Source organism: Neophocaena asiaeorientalis, unplaced genomic scaffold (genome assembly GCF_003031525.2).
Source record: "Neophocaena asiaeorientalis asiaeorientalis breed wild unplaced genomic scaffold, Neophocaena_asiaeorientalis_V1.1 scaffold123, whole genome shotgun sequence".
Lineage (NCBI taxonomy): Eukaryota > Metazoa > Chordata > Mammalia > Artiodactyla > Phocoenidae > Neophocaena > Neophocaena asiaeorientalis.
Genome location: NW_020173666.1, coordinates 14,087,627 through 14,106,418, shown reverse-complemented (window position 1 = coordinate 14,106,418; position 18,792 = coordinate 14,087,627). Strand labels below are relative to the sequence as shown.

General features: G+C 52.9%; 1 protein-coding gene across 5 annotated transcripts in view; it reads left to right on the top strand.

The window, feature by feature from the left end:
- AGPAT4 (1-acylglycerol-3-phosphate O-acyltransferase 4) overlaps nucleotides 1–18,792 on the top strand; it is a 118,635-nt gene that overhangs the window by 83,024 nt on the left and 16,819 nt on the right. For 4 of the 5 annotated variants that reach the window (XM_024747946.1, XM_024747949.1, XM_024747948.1 and 1 more), the window contains exons 3-5: nucleotides 2,221–2,390; nucleotides 16,585–16,746; nucleotides 17,169–17,322. In XM_024747946.1, coding sequence (XP_024603714.1) covers nucleotides 2,221–2,390; nucleotides 16,585–16,746; nucleotides 17,169–17,322 — 486 coding nt within the window. The remainder of the gene's footprint in view (nucleotides 1–2,220; nucleotides 2,391–16,584; nucleotides 16,747–17,168; nucleotides 17,323–18,792) is intronic. The other variant, XM_024747947.1, reaches the window with a different exon arrangement.

Here is an 18,792-nt window from a genome sequence, read left to right as displayed (position 1 = left end):
ACCCGTGTCCCCTGCATCGGCAGGCGGACTCTCAACCACTGCGCCACCAGGGAAGCCCTGCTTTTCCTGTCTTTATTCACAGACAAGGATGCGGAGATTTAGGGGACATTGAGAAACAGACCAGAAGTCTTACAGCCGTTGCGTGGCATCCGCAGGACTGGAGCCTGACTGGGTCTGACCCCAAATCCACAAGCATGATCTTTAGCCTCGTCCATCCTGTGAAGAGCCTCTGCTCTCCTGGTCACACCACCTCTTGAGGGCATGACTGCCTTCTCTCTGGGCTGCAGGCTCCAGGAGGGTGGGAGCCCGGGAGCAGCTGTGGGTTTGCTACTACACCTCCAGCCCCTCACATCCTGCTTGCACACATCAGGTCACCAAACAGTGTTTGTTGGAAGCGTAGATGTGCTGGCACAGTGCTGGGTTCTGGAGTGATGGCTGGGGTCAGGGTGTACCAAGCAAGGTGATCTGTGCCTGGCGGGGCCTGTGGTCAGCAGGGGCCGGGTGTCATCTCACTGTGACACAAGCTGTGATAAGTGCCACGAAGGGCGCTGGTGAAAGTGGAAGGGGGGCCCGGCCTGCCCTGGGCAGGGAGCAGCGGGGCACAGAGAGGCATTCAGGAGGTGTTTGCAGGATGAGTCACAGGGAACGACAGTTCAGCCTGATCTCGCTGCTTCCACGCGCCTCTGCTTAGGGCTTCTCTGGGCTCCGTGGCCAGTAATGGGATAGGTGGGTACTGCCCACCCATCTCTTGGAACAAATCAGTGCAGCGGTAGAAGCATCTTTCTACACGGTGGGAACTGTCCCGCCGGCCAGGCTGCCCTGCGCCCCTCCCCTCCCTGATGGCCACCTCTAGGTCCCACCGGTGTCGCTGCCCGTGGGACAGCTGCCTGGGGGCTCAGCGTTTTCTCAATTCCTAGGAATAGGCAGACTCTTCAGTGTCAAGTAAGGGGTGTGTTTTGGTTCGGTTCTGATGACACTGGTAGATGCTGAAGCCTGGGTTTGTTGGGAGCTTGGCATGCACTTTGCACAGAGTGCCTGTTACGTGTCATGCCCATCGCTTCTCACAAAAGCCAATGAGGCCGCCCCTCCAAAGATTAGGAGGCTGCGGTGCCATGCGGTCCATCTGTCCAAAGCCCCACAGTGCTCTTGTTTAGAAACTAGACTGTAGTGCCTTCTAGAGAGTTCTGGCTCCAGTACCTAAGCACCAGTCTCCAGCCTCAAGGAGAGAGGTTTCCAAGGGTAGCCGCCCAAGCCTTTCACACGTGAGACTTGGCTGGAGTCGAGACCGCACCTGCTGGGTTGTGTGCGTGTGTGTAGGGGCGGGTGATGAGTGAGTCCTCTGCCTAACATGCACCCCTCTAAGTGGTGATAAAAAGGGGCGTGTCCTTCGCAGAGGGCTCACCCACCTACCCACCCATCTGCTGAACAGGCTTAGCTCTAAAATTCCTTTGCAAAGTCACTCTATAGCTGTAGATCTAATCACCAAGTTTCGGCTGGTTTTCTGGACAACTTCTACCATAAAGGTTTGTCCTGAGGCCAGTGGGTTGGGTATTGGTGACCTAGATTAGAGGTATCACTGAAGAATAAAGGCAAGTTGGTCATTGTTGCCCAAAAAAGGACTTTCCTATTTCACAAGCTCCTACAAGAGTGTTTTAATAGTTGCGTTGAGGCCCGCAAGGTAATGGACCTAATTTATCCTTGCCCTTCAGGTGCTGGTGTTTCACCGCAGTGCTGCATTATTCCTGGTGCACTCTAGTGTCGTAAATGGGAGAGAAAAATTGGGTATTTAGTGTTCTTTGATGGCGTTTATAAGTATCCCAGTTGGTCATTTCCAAGGATGTTAAGAATTCTGTACATCACCTCACACTGCCTTTCAGGGCTCTGAAAACACAAGGGCGTGGATTCTTGATGGACTCAGCCTTTCTGATTTATTTTTTCCCAAGGTACTTAATCAGGGAATGCAAGTCATTTGCCTTCTCGAAGCTTCCTCTCCTCCCCTGGAGACTCGTGGAGTTTTCTCGATCTTTTTTTCCTTCTGCTTCGAAACCCCTTCAAGAACTGGGGTCTGGGCTGAAATGATCCAGAACCTGACCCCTCAAAGTTGCTTTCCGTTCCAGCCAGGACGGCAGAGCCTTGCTGCCACCTGGCCCAGCAGACCAGACCCCTAGCCATAGAGGGTGCCTGAAATAAAGGTCCGTCTGTTGTGGTGGTTTGTTCCAGAGCTGGTGATGCTGCTGGAATGGTGGTCGGGCTCGGAGTGCATCATCCACACGGACCCCCGGGCCTACCCCAAGTACGGGAAGGAAAACGCCATCGTTGTTCTGAACCACAAGTTTGAGATCGACTTTCTCTGCGGTTGGAGCCTGGCCGAGCGCTTCGGGGTCTTAGGGGTAAGTCGGACGTGCATTTCCCATCTCACACGTCTCTCTCCTTCAACCCTGTAACTTGTCTTTTCGCTCTCGGTCGTTCAGAGTTTGCAGCAGCATCAACAGACTTGTTGAAATGTTCTTAACCAACTGCTTTTCCTCCTTGCTCAGAATCAAGTGAACATCTGCTTATGAGTAAGGATCGTGTTTACTGAGCAGTTATGATGCCCTGGGCATTTGACCTGCGGTTAATGTATTTAATCCTTACAGAAACATTTGGGAGTCAGGAACTGACACCTGTCCTTTTCGAAAAGCTGCGGTTAAATACCCTGCTAGGGGTCACACAGCTGTTACGCAGATTTGCATTTGAACTTGTCCAGCTTCGTATTCTTAATCTCTATGCTCTGCCCCCTCCCTGGCTGACGGGCAGAATTCACCTCTGAATGTTCATCCTCATGGACGTGAGAAAGCTGAGTGCCTAGGCGACAGCGTTTGACCTGCAGAATTCAGAGTAAATACAAAATCCTGTTTTTCTCCAACTAGTTTGACTTCTTGCATACCTTTGGGACTGGGCCTCCCCAGTTGACTTTTGTCATGGTTAACACATTGAGCTGTGATGGTTGAGCCCGGAGCAAGTACCAGAGTCCTCGGGCTCAGGTATCCCGACAGGAATCGCGGCGTGGACCAGCCCGGGGCTGGGAAAGTTGGAGACCACTCGCACCGGAACTTGGAGATCCTGTGTTGCCCCCGGGAACAGTCCCCCGCAGACAGGCGGGGCTCGCGCACGTCGCACTTGCTTTTGGTGGCCCATGTAGACAGAATCATAGTGTGTAGAAGGCAGGAGTTTGAAGACCAGGCAGAGTAGATGTGACAAGAGTCCTGGGTCAGATTCCCTGGGGATGGTCTCAGTGTGTCCAGTCCCGGACGTGCCTGGGGGTCCCAGAGTTGGAAACGGAACTTTGGGTCCTGCTGGCCTCTGCCTCTTGGGAAGAGCCTTGGCTAAGAGAGACTAAATAGCCTTGGGACACATTTTGTATTTGCTTTTTTAAACTTTTTAAAAAAAATTTATTTATTTTGGCTGCATTGGGTCTTCGTTGCTGCGCGCGGGCTTTCTCTAGTTGTGGTCAGCGGGGGCTACTCTTCATTGCGGTCCACGGGCTTCTCATTGCGGTGGCTTCTCTTGTTGCGGAGCATGGGCTCCAGGCGTGCGGGCTTCTGCAGTTGTGGCTCATGGGCTCAGTAGTTGTGGCTCACAGGCTCTAGAGCGCAGGCTCAGTAGCTGTGGCGCACAGGCCCAGTTGCTCGTGGCATGTGGGATCCTCCCAGACCAGGGGGTCCTCGAACCCGTGTCCCCTGCACTGGCAGGTGGATTCTCAACCACTGTGCCACCAGGGAAGTCCTAAACATTTTTTTAAAATTTGGGGCCAAAGGTGAGAGAAGGAAATATGCTTAGAAACAGGTTCCAATAATGTCTTTAGGACAAATGATGGTCGTTGTACAGTTAAACTATCAAAAGGCAACTAACATCATTAGCAGTTTTTCAAGAGATGGAAACAGTGTGTTAAATCACTGTTGCTACCTTAAGACTTCTAGAAAACTGGAATGCCTGGGGGTGAGTGCACTGAAAGGATTTCTAGGAATGGACAGGCCGCCCTCCCAACAGTTTTCTCCTTTGCTTTCCTATTTGTTCTTCCAGTACTGACGTGATGTCTGTGTAGGCACACGTGTGTGTGTGTTCAAACATATTTTCAGGAACAAAACCAGAAATTCTATTATCTACCTTTCTCTGTCGTAGAGGCCTCGGACAGAGATCTTAGCTATAGTTCTGTGGCTTTTTTTTTTTTTTTTTCTTGCGGTACGCGGGCCTCTCACTGTTGTGGCCTCTCCCGTTGCAGAGCACAGGCTCTGGATGCACAGGCTCAGTGGTCATGGCTCCCGGGCCTAGCCGCTCCGCGGCACGTGGGATCCTCCTGGACCGGGGCACGAACCCGCGTCCCCTGCATCGGCAGGCGGACTCTCAACCACTGCGCCACCAGGGAAGCCCCTGTGGCTTTATTGTCACTGAGAGGAGAGAAAAATGTCATAATCCGAACCCCATCGTGGATACAGATGATTGACGACCGGATCCTTCTTCCCTTACGGGAGAACGCGTACGGGGTGTCTTTGCATCCTGACTGGAACTAGTGCTAATGCCGCCTACAAGCTAGGCTTCCTGGAACGCTGGTTCCTCAAGCGTACTTTGGGGGCAGCTGCTGATTTTCTGGGCTTCGCAGGCAGCTTGGGTATGTTCATGCTCAGGATGTGAAACGTGTAATTTGGGGCAACAGAAAGTGTGTTGGACTTAGAGGCACTTTCCAGTGGCCGTGGTCCCCCTGGTGGCTTTGTGACCACGGGCTTCTTCTATGCGCGTCTTTCACCTTATTTGCACTATTTTCAATCTCTACGGTGTGGTTGTTGTTTACTTTTTATAGATAAATGGGCAGAGCCTCAGTTTGGGTGAAGAATTTGCCCCAGGGTAGGAACTACTAACTCTGATTTCCGAGTTGCTGCTCTTTCCTCCTGGAGGGTGTTGAGAGGAAAAGCTGGGGGAGTGCCTTGTGTCAGAGAATGACCAGGGTGATGGCTGGAGGGACCAAGTTTCCAATCCTGCCACAGTCCCCCCTGCCCGCCCCGGTTTGTGCGGGGCTCGTTCTGAGGAAAGAAAACCCTCAGTACCACCATGGGGTCAGGGATGGAGCAACGGGACCAAGGAAGCAGGGGCACAAACAGGGAGGGGGGACCTTGGACTGGGCAGGAGACCCGGGACTGAGTGGGGGAGGCTTTCGTGCACTGACGAGTGTCAGCACCCTTTAGCATTTTACAGGCAGAGGCTCTGAAACGCCGATCACTTTACAACTCAGCACACAAGGGTGCAGAGGCACGAAAGTTCTTAAGCAGAATGGCCACCCGCCAACGGCACAGGGACTGCTCGTCTCCAGCCTTGACTGCTTCAATGAGTACCGTAGCTACTGGATTTCATTTCTTACTCTTGAAAACCAAACAACTAATGTCGTGTGCAAGGGCACGAGCCTTGCCTCTTGGTCTGGAGTTTCAGGAACTCCACCCAGCGGGGGATGGGCAGGTCTCACCACCTTAGGACGACACCGCTCCCCTTCTCACTGGAGCCTGGGTAGCCCTGCTCAGGGCGCCGCCAGATTGTCTGGCCCCCAAGTTCCCTCCAGCAGTGGAGGGACAGTGGGGAGCGGGCAGCAGGTGAGCACCGAGCTCCCTACCCCCCTGCACTGGGGAAGCAGCCGGTGCCGGGGCCGTCTGTGCGCCTTCTGATGCAGCCGTGAGCTGGCAGAGGCACTGGGAGGGAAGGGAGAGGGCGTCGTGACCTTGTGAGGTTGAGCCAGCTCAGGCGGAAGCTCCAGACTGTGTTCTCACGGGGGGATGTTCTCCCTACGTGGCAGGGCATGATTTACCACCCACGTGTGTCTCCTGGAGCACCTGAGGTTTACCTGGAGGGCGTGAGGCCAGGGGAGCTGCCTGACCCCTTCCTAAAGCGGCCCACCCATTACTACTACCCTTGAAAGGAACCAAGGAGCATCTTGTTATATGAATTGTTTAGCAGTACTTTTGTCTTAATTGACCTTCAAAAAAACTCACCTGATTCACCTCTTTTGTTTATTTATTTATTTATTATTATTTTTGGCTGCGTTGGGTCTTCGTTGTTGCTGGGTGCGGGCTTTCTCTAGTTGTGGTGTGCGGGCTACTCTTTGTTGCGGTGTGCGGGCTTCTCATTGCAGTGGCTTCTCTTGTTGTGGAGCACGATCTCTAGGTGCATGGGCTTCAGTAGTTGTGGCATGCGGGCTCAGTGGTTGTGGCTCGTGGGCTCTAGAGTGCAGGCTCAGTAGTTGTGGCGCACAGGCTTAGTTGCTCCATAGCATGTGGGATCTTCCCGGACCAGGGCTCGAACCTGTGTCCCCTGCATTGGCAGGCAGATTCTTAACCACTGCGCCACCAGGGAAGCCCCCATTTCTTTTTTTTTAAGTAACACATGTTGAGATCCTTCTGGAGTCTGAGGAGTTTGGTTTTTAGAGAAGAGTTATAAAGAAGGTTCCTGACGGGGCATTTTTCATCTTAACAGGTAACAACCCAAGAGGAAGTGAGTTGAAATTGAAGCAAGTGAAATTTGCAGAAATCCTTGAAAGGAGGGTTATTAAATGTGAAATTGGATTTGTGGAGAAAGTGATGGGATTCTTTTACAAAGAAAAAAGGGGGAGGGTTTTTAGTCTTTTATAAGCTTTTACCCTGTGTGGTCATTCTGGTGGCCTGTCCCCCAGGCTCTGGTCCCCTCGGAGCTGGCCTTGCCTGGCATGGGCCGGGCACCAAAGGCTCTGGTTATGGTCTTTAAGGGGTTCACTGACTCATTCCTCCTCGGGGTGAGTGTGACTAGTGGACAGGCCAAGGCGTGCAATGCAAAGGGTCACGGCTTCCGAAGCTTCGAGTCTGTTTACTTTTCTCTCTGCCCCAGTAAAATACGCATGTCCTCCTTCACAGTGGCCCCGAAAGGTTAACCTGAGATCACGTTTGTTGGGTCTTTGAGCAGTGTCAGGGCCTGGTAAGCACTCCGTAACAGCAGCTATTCTTGTCCATTTTTATCTGCTGGGTACGTGTGGCTTGGCAATTACCCCGGAGGCCAACTGGGATGTTCTCTTTGGGTCTTTAAAGAAGCCCTATGTGTTAGTTATCTACGGCAGGTGACAAGCCCCAAATGTAGTGGCTCAAAACAAACTCGAGTTATCACCGGTTGTGTGGTCTGAGATCAAAGCTCAGCTCCGCGGGGCTCCTGGCAGGGGTCCCTCCGAGGCTGGATGGTGGCCGCCCGCGCAGTGGCTGGATCGTGGTCTCATCTGATGGCCGCCCCGCAGTGATCTGCCTCCAGGCTCACCCCTGTTTGTTGCCGGCCTGATTCTCGCGCCTGGGCCTCTGCTTGGGTGTCAGCTGATCCCCACGGGGAGCGATGCAAGAGTGAGTGGGAGAAAAAAGCACCTGAAGCAGAAGCCACGGCCTTACTGCACCTGAAACTTCTGCTGTATTCCATTTGTTGGAGATGAGTTGAGGAGCCCACCCCATACTCCAGGAAGCAGGGAGGTACCAAGAGGAGAGGACCGCTGGGGCCAGCGTGGACGCTGCCTGCCACCCACAGCATGACGTTTAGCCTCCCCCCTCACGTTTCCATTTAGTTAACAATTATTTAGGGGATCCATCACAGCTCCGCCTGAAATAGATCGAATTCCTGTCGCATGTCTGCGTACATCGAGGTGCAGAGGAGAACAGAATTCTGATTCCTGAGCAGAGGGCGCTCACGAGCCTCCCTAGTGCCTTCTAGGCACGAGGCCTCCGTTGATGATGAGGGCAGCTGATACATCTTCAAGGTACTTATCCAGCAAGCGTGTTGGGTATATTTTCTGTGGAAGACACTGCTCTGGGTGCTGTGGAGATACAAGGACAGACTGAAAGGTCCAGCCGTTGCTCTCAGTGACTTTCTAACATATAGAGAGAGGCAACGAAGGGGCATATAAGCCGGTCACATGACACAGGGCTTGAACAATAATGGGAGGTGGGGCACGTGTCCATTGGGGGCACCCTGTGCGTGTCCACAGACCACTCAGCCATACAGCGGCTTCCTGGGGGTCCTTTGCTTGCTGGGGAGGGCCCAGAGGTCCCGGCTAGGAGCTGGGGCCACCGTGGTAAAGGCAGAATACGGGGGGGCGAGTTTTGGTGTCTGGGGCAGCTCTGTTTACAGCCCGTGGGGAAGGACTTCAGTATTTCAACAACTGGAGAATGACATTTCAGTGCTGTTAGCACACTGACTGCTGCACCCAGCGATGCAGAAATTCCCCAGAAGGCGTTGACACAGGGCTGAGGCCTCGAAGAACGGGGGTGGTTTTAGGAGGGGATGAGAGGTGTAGGTAAAGGGAGGATGGTGAGGCGAGGGACAGGGGTGCCTGGAGGGAGGTCATGAGTGATGTGGCCACCCAGCAAGGATGTGGCCAGCTGCCGTGGTCCTGGGCTCTGCTGACCAGTGCTTCTCCATCTGCCAAGCGTACATTTCAGCCCTCCCACTGTCTCATTCGCTGGCTGCCACCTCAAGGTCACCGTGGGGTGCTTTTGGACTTATTAACCCAAATCAGAAAGAAGGTGTCATAAAACCCAAGAGAATCAAGAGCTGAGCCCAAACCTGTCGATGTTCGGTTTAATTTTGCCAGGCTGCTTCTGGTTATGAACAGGCAATGTGGTTCTTTCTGTGCAAGATCACACATATCTAAAAACCAACATTTCTTTTTTTTTTTTTTTTTTTTTTTTTGCGGTACGCGGGCCTCTCACTGTTGTGGCCTCTCCCGTTGCGGAGCACAGGCTCCGGACGCGCAGGCTCGGCGGCCATGGCTCACGGGCCCAGCCGCTCCGCGGCATGTGGGATCTTCCCAGACCGGAGCACGAACCCGTGTCCCCTGCATCGGCAGGCGGACTCTCAACCACTGCGCCACCAGGGAAGCCCTAAAACCAACATTTCTTAAAGTTTGATTATACAAGGACCCGTTTTCTAACTACAGATTTCTGAAAGGAATGTCAATGCAGATTTGTTTACCAAGGCTGCACGAATGTTATTTCCTATAAACCTCCCATCAATGATCATGTTCTCCCAAATTGTAGGTTTCCTGTGTTTTATTTTCAAACGTGTAAAACTACACAATAAAGTGGATGCCCTGAAAGATGAATGTGTGCTCAGGTCTCCAGAACAGATCTTTCTGTTTCCCTCTGAGGGTAGCAGGGGAGAGACAGATGTGTAGGCAAAACTCCCCAGTGGTTTCGAGACCCACATGTGTGACTTGTACCCTGGCTCCTGCGTCTACCAGCTCTGGGACCGTGGGGAGGTTATCTGACTTTTCTGAGCCTCAGTTAACCGTTCCCATTTCGTGCTGTTGAAGGGTTTCGTGAATATAAGTAAAATACCTCATCAATCGCCTAGCACAAAGTAGGCGTGCCCTAACTGTTAGCTCCTTCCACCCTAATTTGTTTCCCTTCATTCAGTGTTTTCTCATGAAAAGTAGGATAAAGTGTAGAGGGTGGAAGAGAGATGGAATGTTCTCAAAATGCGATTTGACCAGCGGTTCTGGCACTGGATCCCGTGCGGCTGAAATCCCCCATCACTTTTATGAACTGCGAGGTATCGTGGCATTTGTTTACCTTCATCCCGGCTTCTTCAGGCTCTCTCTTTGGCTACAGAGAGATTAGAAGTTTCTGGATGTGGAGAAGTGTTGTTTTCCTTACCAGTGGCTACACCTGCAGCCATGGTTTTGTCAGCCCCGTTAAGTTGGATTCCAGCATCCTCGGTGGGTCTGTAGGGGACTCCTACACCTCCCACTCCCACTCCGGTTAATCGGTTAACGGTTAGTCCGCAGCTCTGTCGGCGTTGCTGCCAGGCGCCGCCAGCTCAGGGAGGAAGCAGGGGGCCGCCGTTTGCCTCTGTGTGTTCACCAGTTGGGCCAGGCAGGCTCTGGCATGTGACACAGGTAAGAACCCTGAGAGAATGGAGATGACGTGAAAGCCCTTACAATCCCGGGAGCTGGGAGAAGCGTTGGCCACGGACAGGAGTCTCTGGAAGTACAGATGCGTCTCGAGTTCGTAACCAAGTGTATTCCTGGAAGCGGTAGCGTGCTCTTTAGTTTTAAGAGCGTAGTCCCGAGTTAGATGCGCCAAATCTTCTTTTTTATTGCTCAAGATCCTCTGGCTTGTCTTTAACAAGCCGAAGTCGGATCACACCGACCGGCGGTAAATCCAGGCTGGCTTACAGCAGTGGTGCCGCTGGGCGTCCTCCCTCCTCTTCCTGCAACTTGGCAAAGGCCTGTGACGTTTGCTCTGGGAGCCAACTGTGCACCCATCGCCCCGTCCGCTGCTGCCTCTGTTGCACCCGTCTGCCACCTGCCCAGGGGGCCCCGTGCTCCTGAGCTTCCGTTGACTGTTCCTCAGACACCCCCTGGCTAGAGGTACTGAGGACAGGGAAGCGGCTCCATGATCTTCTGCCCCCTCCCTGGAAGGCTCTGTCTCCCTGTCTGCCCTGGCCCAGGCCCACCCAGGATGGACTCAGGCTGGCCATTCAGATCAGAGGCCAGGCAGCACCACAAGATCCGTGCCCAGGAAGCGGGGCAGAGCATCCTGCCAGGAATTCCTCTGGAGCCCTGATCCCACAGATCACAGTCAGCTGTGACTTACTCTGAACCTAAGAGCTGCCTCGTTTGTCCCCAGATGCCCTTCTTTTTCACTCCACGTCTGCACTCTGGTCAAACCAAGAGCAGTTTGGGACTTGGAAGCCTGTAAGCTGGGGTCCGGGGGAGACGTTATCGAGATCCAAAGAGCTGCAAGCATTTTGCTGGACTTTGACATGTTTGTTTGTTTGTTTCCAGCAGATGAATTCTCACACTGCTTTTGCTCCATGTTTGTTTTCTGCCTTTCCCCTGTGGCTGTGACTAATTGTGGGACAGTGTTCATTTTTCTTTGGGACTCTCTTGAGATTTTTTCTGGTGGTGTAAGGTCCCCAGCATTTTCCTCCTTAGCATCAGAGAAGGGAGAAAGCAAGAGAAAGAAATGCAGTGTAAGTGAGTTAGGTCACATGCGGTACCCTAGTTGGCGCAGGTTGAGTCTCTCACCTTTCCTCTCTCTCTCTCTCTCTCTCTCTCTCTCTCTCTCTCACACACACACACACACACACACACACACACACACCCCTCTGGTTTATTAGTTTGAGCTCCAGTCTTTTCCTCTGTGTTTTACTATGGCCAGGGACTTATATCTCAGAGATATATTCTAATCTCATCTTTTCCTGCATCCATTTCTTTTGCTGGGAAGCATATCTGTCCAACAACTTATCTGCAGAATTTAGTGGCAGAAATAACACTGAAATTGCCAGATTTCCTTTTCTTTTTAAAAATTTATTTATTTATTTATTTTTGGCTGCGTTGGGTCTTCGTTGCTGTGCGTGGGCTTCTCCCTAGTTGAGGTGAGCGGGAGCTACTCTTTGTTGCGGTGTGCGGGCTTCTCATTGCAGTGGCCTCTCTTGTTGGGGAGCATGGGCTCTAGGTGCATGGGCTTCAGTAGTCGTGGCACGCGGGCTCAGTAGTTGTGGCTCGCGGGCTCTAGAGCGCAGGCTCAGTAGTTGTGGTGCATGGGCTTAGCTGCTCCACAGCATGTGAGATCTTCCCGGACCGGGGATCGAACCCGTGACCCCTGCATTGGCAGGCAGATTCTTAACCCCTGCGCCACCACGGAAGCCCAGTTGCTAGATTTCTGTTTCTCTCTTCCCACTATACTTTGGACACCTGAAGCCCATGGACAGTCCTAGCCATCTTTGTGTTCCCAGCACCAAGGAGGTTTTTGGCAAATACCTACTGCATGACCAGAGTGGCTTTGAGGTTCAGGTTCACATATCACACCTCATGATAGCGGCTGACCTGTCGGTCCACTTGCTGGTCCTCTATGGTGATGGGCCTACACAGCTTGGCTGGTCTCCACTAATCTTAAACATTTGCGACTGTGTTTTTAGCTCACAGTCAAGGAAAAGTTCAGAGTGTTAAAATGTGGATGCCGTAGCCTGTTTATTATTGAGGTCTTACCTGTTTTCAAAGTTCCACTTAAGATACCCCATTCAGGTATTTTATATATTTAGTGGAAATAAGTGACCTTGGGTGAACCCAACTGGTAACCATGATGGTGGACCTTCAGGAGGGAAGCCAGGAAGAGATATTTATGCAAACAACCCCTTGACCAGGTGCCATCTTGCTGACTAGTCTCAGTCCCTACTCGTGTTGTCTGCTGGTCCCTGCAGAGTGGTTGGAGGAGGGGGGACATTATGGAAAGGTGACTGCAGAGGACGCCCTACTGTTCCCAACTATCCTACAAACCCAGCATCAACACTTAACATTTTCATCTTATCAATTGGCATATGGCCGTGTTGGAGAAAAACCTCAACTAGGAAGTTCTGACTCTGCCTTTTTTTTTTTTTTTTTTGCGGTACACGGGCCTCTCACTGTTGTGGAGCACAGGCTCCAGATGCGCAGGCTCAGCGGCCATGGCTCACGGGCCCAGCCGCTCCGCGGCATGTGGGATCTTCCCAGACCGGGGCACAACCCCCCATCGCCTGCATCGGCAGGCGGACTCTCAACCACTGCGCCACCAGGGAAGCCCCTCTGCTCATTTTTTAACCACAGAGGCTGTAGAGCGGAGAGAAGTGAGGCGAGAGCCAGATAATCTCAGGTTGGAATGCACCAGATCTTACTGCATCCTTAGAACAGGTTTTTGTAGCACCTTGTGGTCTCTGCCCAGGGGTCGACCAGTTGGCTGGAGGTGCTGAATTTGGGATTTCTGGGGATGGCTGCTTCCCTGAGCAACTGGGTGGTCCTGAAAATGGTTATGGGCTGCTTAATTAGATAGCTTGGGCAGCTCTGGTAAGACAATTCTCAATCTCTCTCTCTCTCTCTCACGCACACACACAGGCTAGAAAGTTTCATAAACTTTTCACCATAGGATGTGATGTGATGATGACGACTCCCTACAGCAGCTAGCAAGTGGCTCGGGGTACATTTCAGCCCCTGGAGTTGTGGATTGCTCTGTGCTACCTGGGAACATTTTTTGTTTTTTAGATATGCTTGTGCCTAGATGGCTCTATTGATAAATCTAACTCATCAGTAAATCCTCTCAGATCTACCTTCAAAATTAATCTAGAGTCAATGAAACTGGTATATTTTCTTGTACGTTCTCTCTTAAAGGCAGTACCATCCACACACAGAGACCTTTGCTTGACCTGGGGGAGTCATGGCGTTGTTGGCATCTTAAGTTTCCTGGAGGACTGTATGCATATTTGAATAGTGCGTTTCTAGTTTTTGGTCATAAATGAATTAACGCCTGTAAATCTCCTAGCCCAGTGCCTGTCACGGAGTGCTGTACTACGTGTAACTATTGTTATTACTACATTCTAAAGCTGGCTTAGGAAATGGGTTGAATTAAAAGGGACATTCAGCTGCTGTGGCTACTTTGTGGTAATAATAATAATAGCTACACATTATTGAACACCTGTGTGTCCTGTTCTCAGCTAGGAGCTTTGGTATATGTTTCCATGTGTTCCTAGATCTTTACAGCGACACTTGCAGCTAAGTATTACTTTGCTCATAAGAATACAGACAGGAAAGTTGAGGCTCACCATGTAAACATAATCAACAACAAGGCCTAGGCCTAATCACAGCATCCAGAGTTTGAAGGTTGAAAGATGGATTAATTCAACATAAAAACAGAAATGGCTCCTCTGTTCCTTTTCCTCATTAAAAACAGATAGGCTGTTTTTGATCCAGAGCCTCATGTTCCAGAAGCAAACGGTTGAAAATGTGCTGATGTCAACCACTTCTTAAAAAGGGCATTGTTAGAGGGACACCAGCAAAATTGTTTTCTGAAAAGTTCAGCGTGTTAGAGTGTGGCTGCCCTAGCCTGTTTGTTATTGAAGTCTTACCTGTTTTCAAGGTTCCACTTAAGATACCCCATTCAGGTATTTTATATATTTAGTAGGAAAAAAAAACAACAACAGGAAAATCTAACAAAATTAAAGAAGCACCGCTAATCTCACCATCTGGCTATAGCTGCTGTTACTTTTCTCCGTTTTACCATTTCCCATATAGTTAGTCATGCTATAAACTCAGCTTTGATTACAGATTAAAAATAAAATTTAGTCTTAACATAAAGCATTTCCCCAGCCATTAAATATTCATAGAAAACAAATTTTAGTGGCTGTAAATCAAGGGGTTGACAAAGTTTGTGTGTAATTGTGCAAATAGTGAATATTTTAGGCTTCATGGACCATATAGCCTCTGTCACGACTTTTCAACTCAACTGCTGGAGCATGGAAGCAGCCATGCTACTAGCAGCCTACTAGCAGTAGGCAACGTGTATGTAAAAGAGAGCGGCTGTGTCCCAGTAAAACTTTATTTATAAAAACACGTGGCAGAGCAGATTCGTCCCGCTGGCTACGTTTGTATGATATCGTATATGACGTAATACATAGAACTATTTTTTTTAATTTAATTTTTAAAAATTGAAGTATAGTTAATTTGCAATGTTGTGGTAATTCATAGAACTCTTCCACTGTGGGACATTTAGATGGTTTTCAGTGCTGTGACACAGTATGACAGGGATGACACACAGACTGTTGCGGTCACGTCTTTTGGTTTACATGTACATCCCACATCAGTGTCAAAGTCGCCATTTCCTTTTAGCAGCAGGTCATCAGGGGCCAACCACTAAGACCCACTTAGGTCTTGTGGGATGGATCCATTAATAGGAAACAGCCCTGAGAGTACTTTTCCCCAGCAGACAGCCGTGACTGACTGCATTGGACCATTCACCTTCCAGACCCAACAGCTGCTACTTTGGAGTATATGATCCTTCTCTTGGCTATACAATAGATCACCATTCATAGCTCCTTCAAATTGCCATAAATTAATTTTGGAAAGAGTTCAGGAGCAGGTAATTTTTAAAATAATCCTAACCTGCCGAGAAAGTAAGTTTAGTTCTTTGGTGAAGATTTTTTGTTTTGTTTTCATCCTCAAGGCTGTGATCAGGGAGGTGACTGAAGGGCAGAGAGCAGGGACCATGAAAACATCCCAGCTGACAAGAGGGGATGGCTGAGGAGAGGGCCAGGAGGCCTCCCACAGCCTGAAACCCACCTGTGGACTCGGCGCGTGGCCTTTAGATGGCTCCAGTGGGGGAGTGGTGATGCGTAGAAAGTGTAGCCTGTGCCGGGCACACGTGGGGCCACACCCCTCATTAGGAGAGTACTCTGATCTTTGGGGACCTGCCTCTGGGCCCTCTGGGGCAGGTCGTCAGATTTTATGGCTTTGGTTCTTTTATTTCTTTTCTTTTTTGTTTTGGTTTTTGTTTGGGGTTTTTTGTTCGTTTGTTGGGTTTTTTTGGCCACGCTGCACGGCAAGCAGGATCTTGGTTCCCTGACCGGGGATCGAACCTGTGTCCCCTGCAGTGGAAGCTCGGAGTCCTAACTAATGGACCAGCAGGGAATTCCCCAGGCTTGGTTCTGTCCGAAGGAATTTGCATGTTGGAAATTGGTGTGTGGGAAAAACAAAACCAAAACCCGCCGAAACGTGGAGACGCTACTCCTGAAAGGTATCTGTGCTTTTCCTTCTCCCAATGGGGAAGATGCTTGTGGATTTTTTAAGGTCAAGGGAACAAGTGGCTGTTCACACCTTTCCCTGGCCTGCGTGGGTGGGTTGGGGGATATGGCCTGTTGCCCCTCTGCTGAGCTTTGTAGTTCTTGTGGGAGTGACAGGGAGAAGAGACAGGGCAATGCTGAAGTATGGCTCTTGCTTCCGGGCCTCGTGGGTTCAGGGGCATGACCAGACAGCTGTCACCAGGAGCACAGCTGAGGCCGCCACTTGTCCACATCACCGCCTCCATCATCTGTGCCATTGATGGATGACGGCTATTTCTAGGAGCCTTTTGGCCAATTCCAAAATTAGGGGTGAAAAATATAGAACCCAATCCACTAGATCAAAAGCTGGTTCTTGTGTCTCCCTGCTCCCTCGCCCCACTGGATCCCTGCTTGTCGTTCCCCACCCCCTCCCCGTTCGGGGCCTGCAGCACCTGCAGCCTTGGGGCTGCGCTGGCCAGCAGACGGGTGGGGCTCTCCCAGCACCTCTGCTGATCCCGGTTCGCCTCTCGGCACCACCATTTCCCAGCTGTCGAACCCGCAGAACCCGCTGGGCCATGTTTCCTGGCCTGTAAGGAGGGTAGGGTCCGCCCACCCGCAGAGCCAGCAGGGTTGCTGCGGACCGGGTGAGGTCTGCGTGGTGGGCTTAGCGAGCACTTCGGGGTGGGCACCTACCTGTGTGAGCTGGTGGAGGGTGATGCAGCATCCCATGGCCCCCAGAGGTTCCCGACTGCTCCGCTGCCCGCCCTCCCCTCGGAGAGCCAGGCCCCCTTGCTCCCTGCCCCCTGGGGCAGGGTTTGCACGACCTTGACCTCCAACTGACCGGTGTCGGAGGCTCCCCGCCTCTGCATGCTCGGGAACTCTCCCCGTGCCTGGAGTGCACGTTCACTCCTCCTAGAGATCTCCGGCGGCCGTCGGGGAGGACCCCACGCCCCTTTTCACGGACGCCCCGGGCCCCCTCTGTTTCAGGGCTCCAAGGTCCTGGCCAAGAAGGAGCTGGCCTACGTCCCCATAATCGGCTGGATGTGGTACTTCACGGAGATGGTCTTCTGCACGCGCAAGTGGGAGCAGGACCGCAAGACCGTCTCTGAGAGCCTGCTGCACCTGCGGGACTACCCCGAGAAGTACTTTGTACGTGCACCCGGCCGTCGGGTGCCCCGTCGCATATGAACTCGGGGTTCCCCGGTCACACACTCACACTCGCTCACGCCTCTGCTTCCTGAGCCTCCGCAAATGTAGACCCTCTCTCTGAAGCTCACAGACCCTTGAACACAGTTAGACGGGGGGCTGGAGGTCCTGCCTGAGGGAGAGCAGGCACAGCTGCCAGGCCATCCCTGCTCGGGCCACTTCCTAAGGCTCCTGTGGGACCGTGTGCGGCGTTTGACGGGGGATGGTGCGTGGGACCCCGGGACCTCGTGTGACCCCTGGGCTGTGTGTGTGACCTGGGAGCTGTCTATGTGACCTCAGGACTGTGTGTGTGACCTCAGCTGAGTGACCATGGGGTGTGTAAGTGGCCTCGGGGACGTGTGTGATGGCCACCCTGTCCCTTCCAGTTCCTGATTCACTGCGAGGGCACGCGGTTCACGGAGAAGAAGCACCAGATAAGCATGCAGGTGGCCCAGGCCAAGGGGCTGCCCAGCCTCAAGCACCACCTGCTGCCTCGCACCAAGGGCTTCGCCATCACCGTGAGGAGTTTGAGAAATGTAGGTAAGGACGACCCTGCGGGGCCCCGTGCCGTGAGGGAAGGGGGCCCTGGCACCCACAGGAGTAGCTTCCTCCCTGTGCCCCCACCCCCGCCCCTACGACGGAGAGGAGCCAGGGACGGAGGCTGGCACATCACCCCTGCTTAACCTGGGTCCGGGCACCCAGCGTTGGCGGAGTGGCCACTGCCTGCACAAGTGCACACACGCACCACGCCCACACGTGTAGGCACACGCACGCTAGGCCAACACTGCCCTCTGCTGCTCGGCGCAGGTACTGCAGGCGGCGGGCGGTGCTGAGTGCCTGGGGCCCATGCCGGGTCAGCCCAGGTTTTTGTTGCGGTTTTGCTTTATTTGGCATTTCTTGCCCGTCTTTGGCATCAGCTGCCTCCAGGCGATGACCTCTGTGACCTTGCCGTCTGTCGGGCTGGCCTTGAGTCCGGAGCCCTAAATTACTGTAGGTAAGGACGAGAAGCAAGTAGCAACAAGACCAGCCTGCCGCAGTCTCTGTCTCCTGTTGAATTCTGGTCCCTTTAGTTTGGAAACAGGTGCTTTACCCTTTCCTGCCCTGCGGGTGCCGGAAGCCCCACTGCCCTGTCCCTCGTCTCCTAGGAGGCGGGCGGGCGGAGCTGGGGGACCTCCCCGCGTCCCCGGTGCCGGCTCTGCGCCCGCCGAGGCCCCGAGGCCGAGCATTCTGCGGGGAGAGCCGGCGGGGGCCCAACGCGGTCTCCGCGGCCCCGGTCCCCGGTCCTCTCTGCCCCATGAGGCCGAGACCCCCAGCTCCTTCCCGGCCTGCACCGGGGATTGGGGTCGGTGCGTGTGGACCGTGCGGCGTTTCCGGTGCTGTCCCCACACCAGGGGGCGGCGACCCCACCCGGAGCTTTGTCTTTGTGATCGCGCAGACCGGCCACCCGGCTCCTGTGGACGGAACGAAGGCAGCACCGAGTCTGACTTTAACACGTGGGGACGCTGAAGGTCCCCAACTGCTCCAGGCGGCTGTGGGTCCCTCCCGCAGATTCTCCCCCCTGCCTGAGCTTTGTCTACAGGCCGAAGGGGCAAAGACTGCCCAGCTCTGCAGGCTGTCCCACCCCCGCGAATAGTGACGATGATGACGATGATGATGATAGCAGGGCGATTCTAATACACCAGGCAGCACAAGCACCTCACGCATCGCGTGCCCGCCAGATGCAGCGCGTGCCCGCCAGATGCAGCGCGTGCCTGCCAGATGCAGCGCAGGGAACTTTTTTTACGTCCAGTTTACAGATGAGGAAGTTGGGGCTGAAGGGTGAGGAACTTATCCCAAGTGACTCTACTATTACACAGCAGGCTGGGGTCACACCCAGGGCGGCCTGGCTGGCGGGGCTGGCAGGGGCGTACCCGTCCTTCTGCTGGGCTTTGCAGGCAGATGGATCTAGTGCCGGGCCCAGTTCTATCACTTCAAGACCTTGGGGCTTCTTCTCTGGAAAAGGAGGGAACT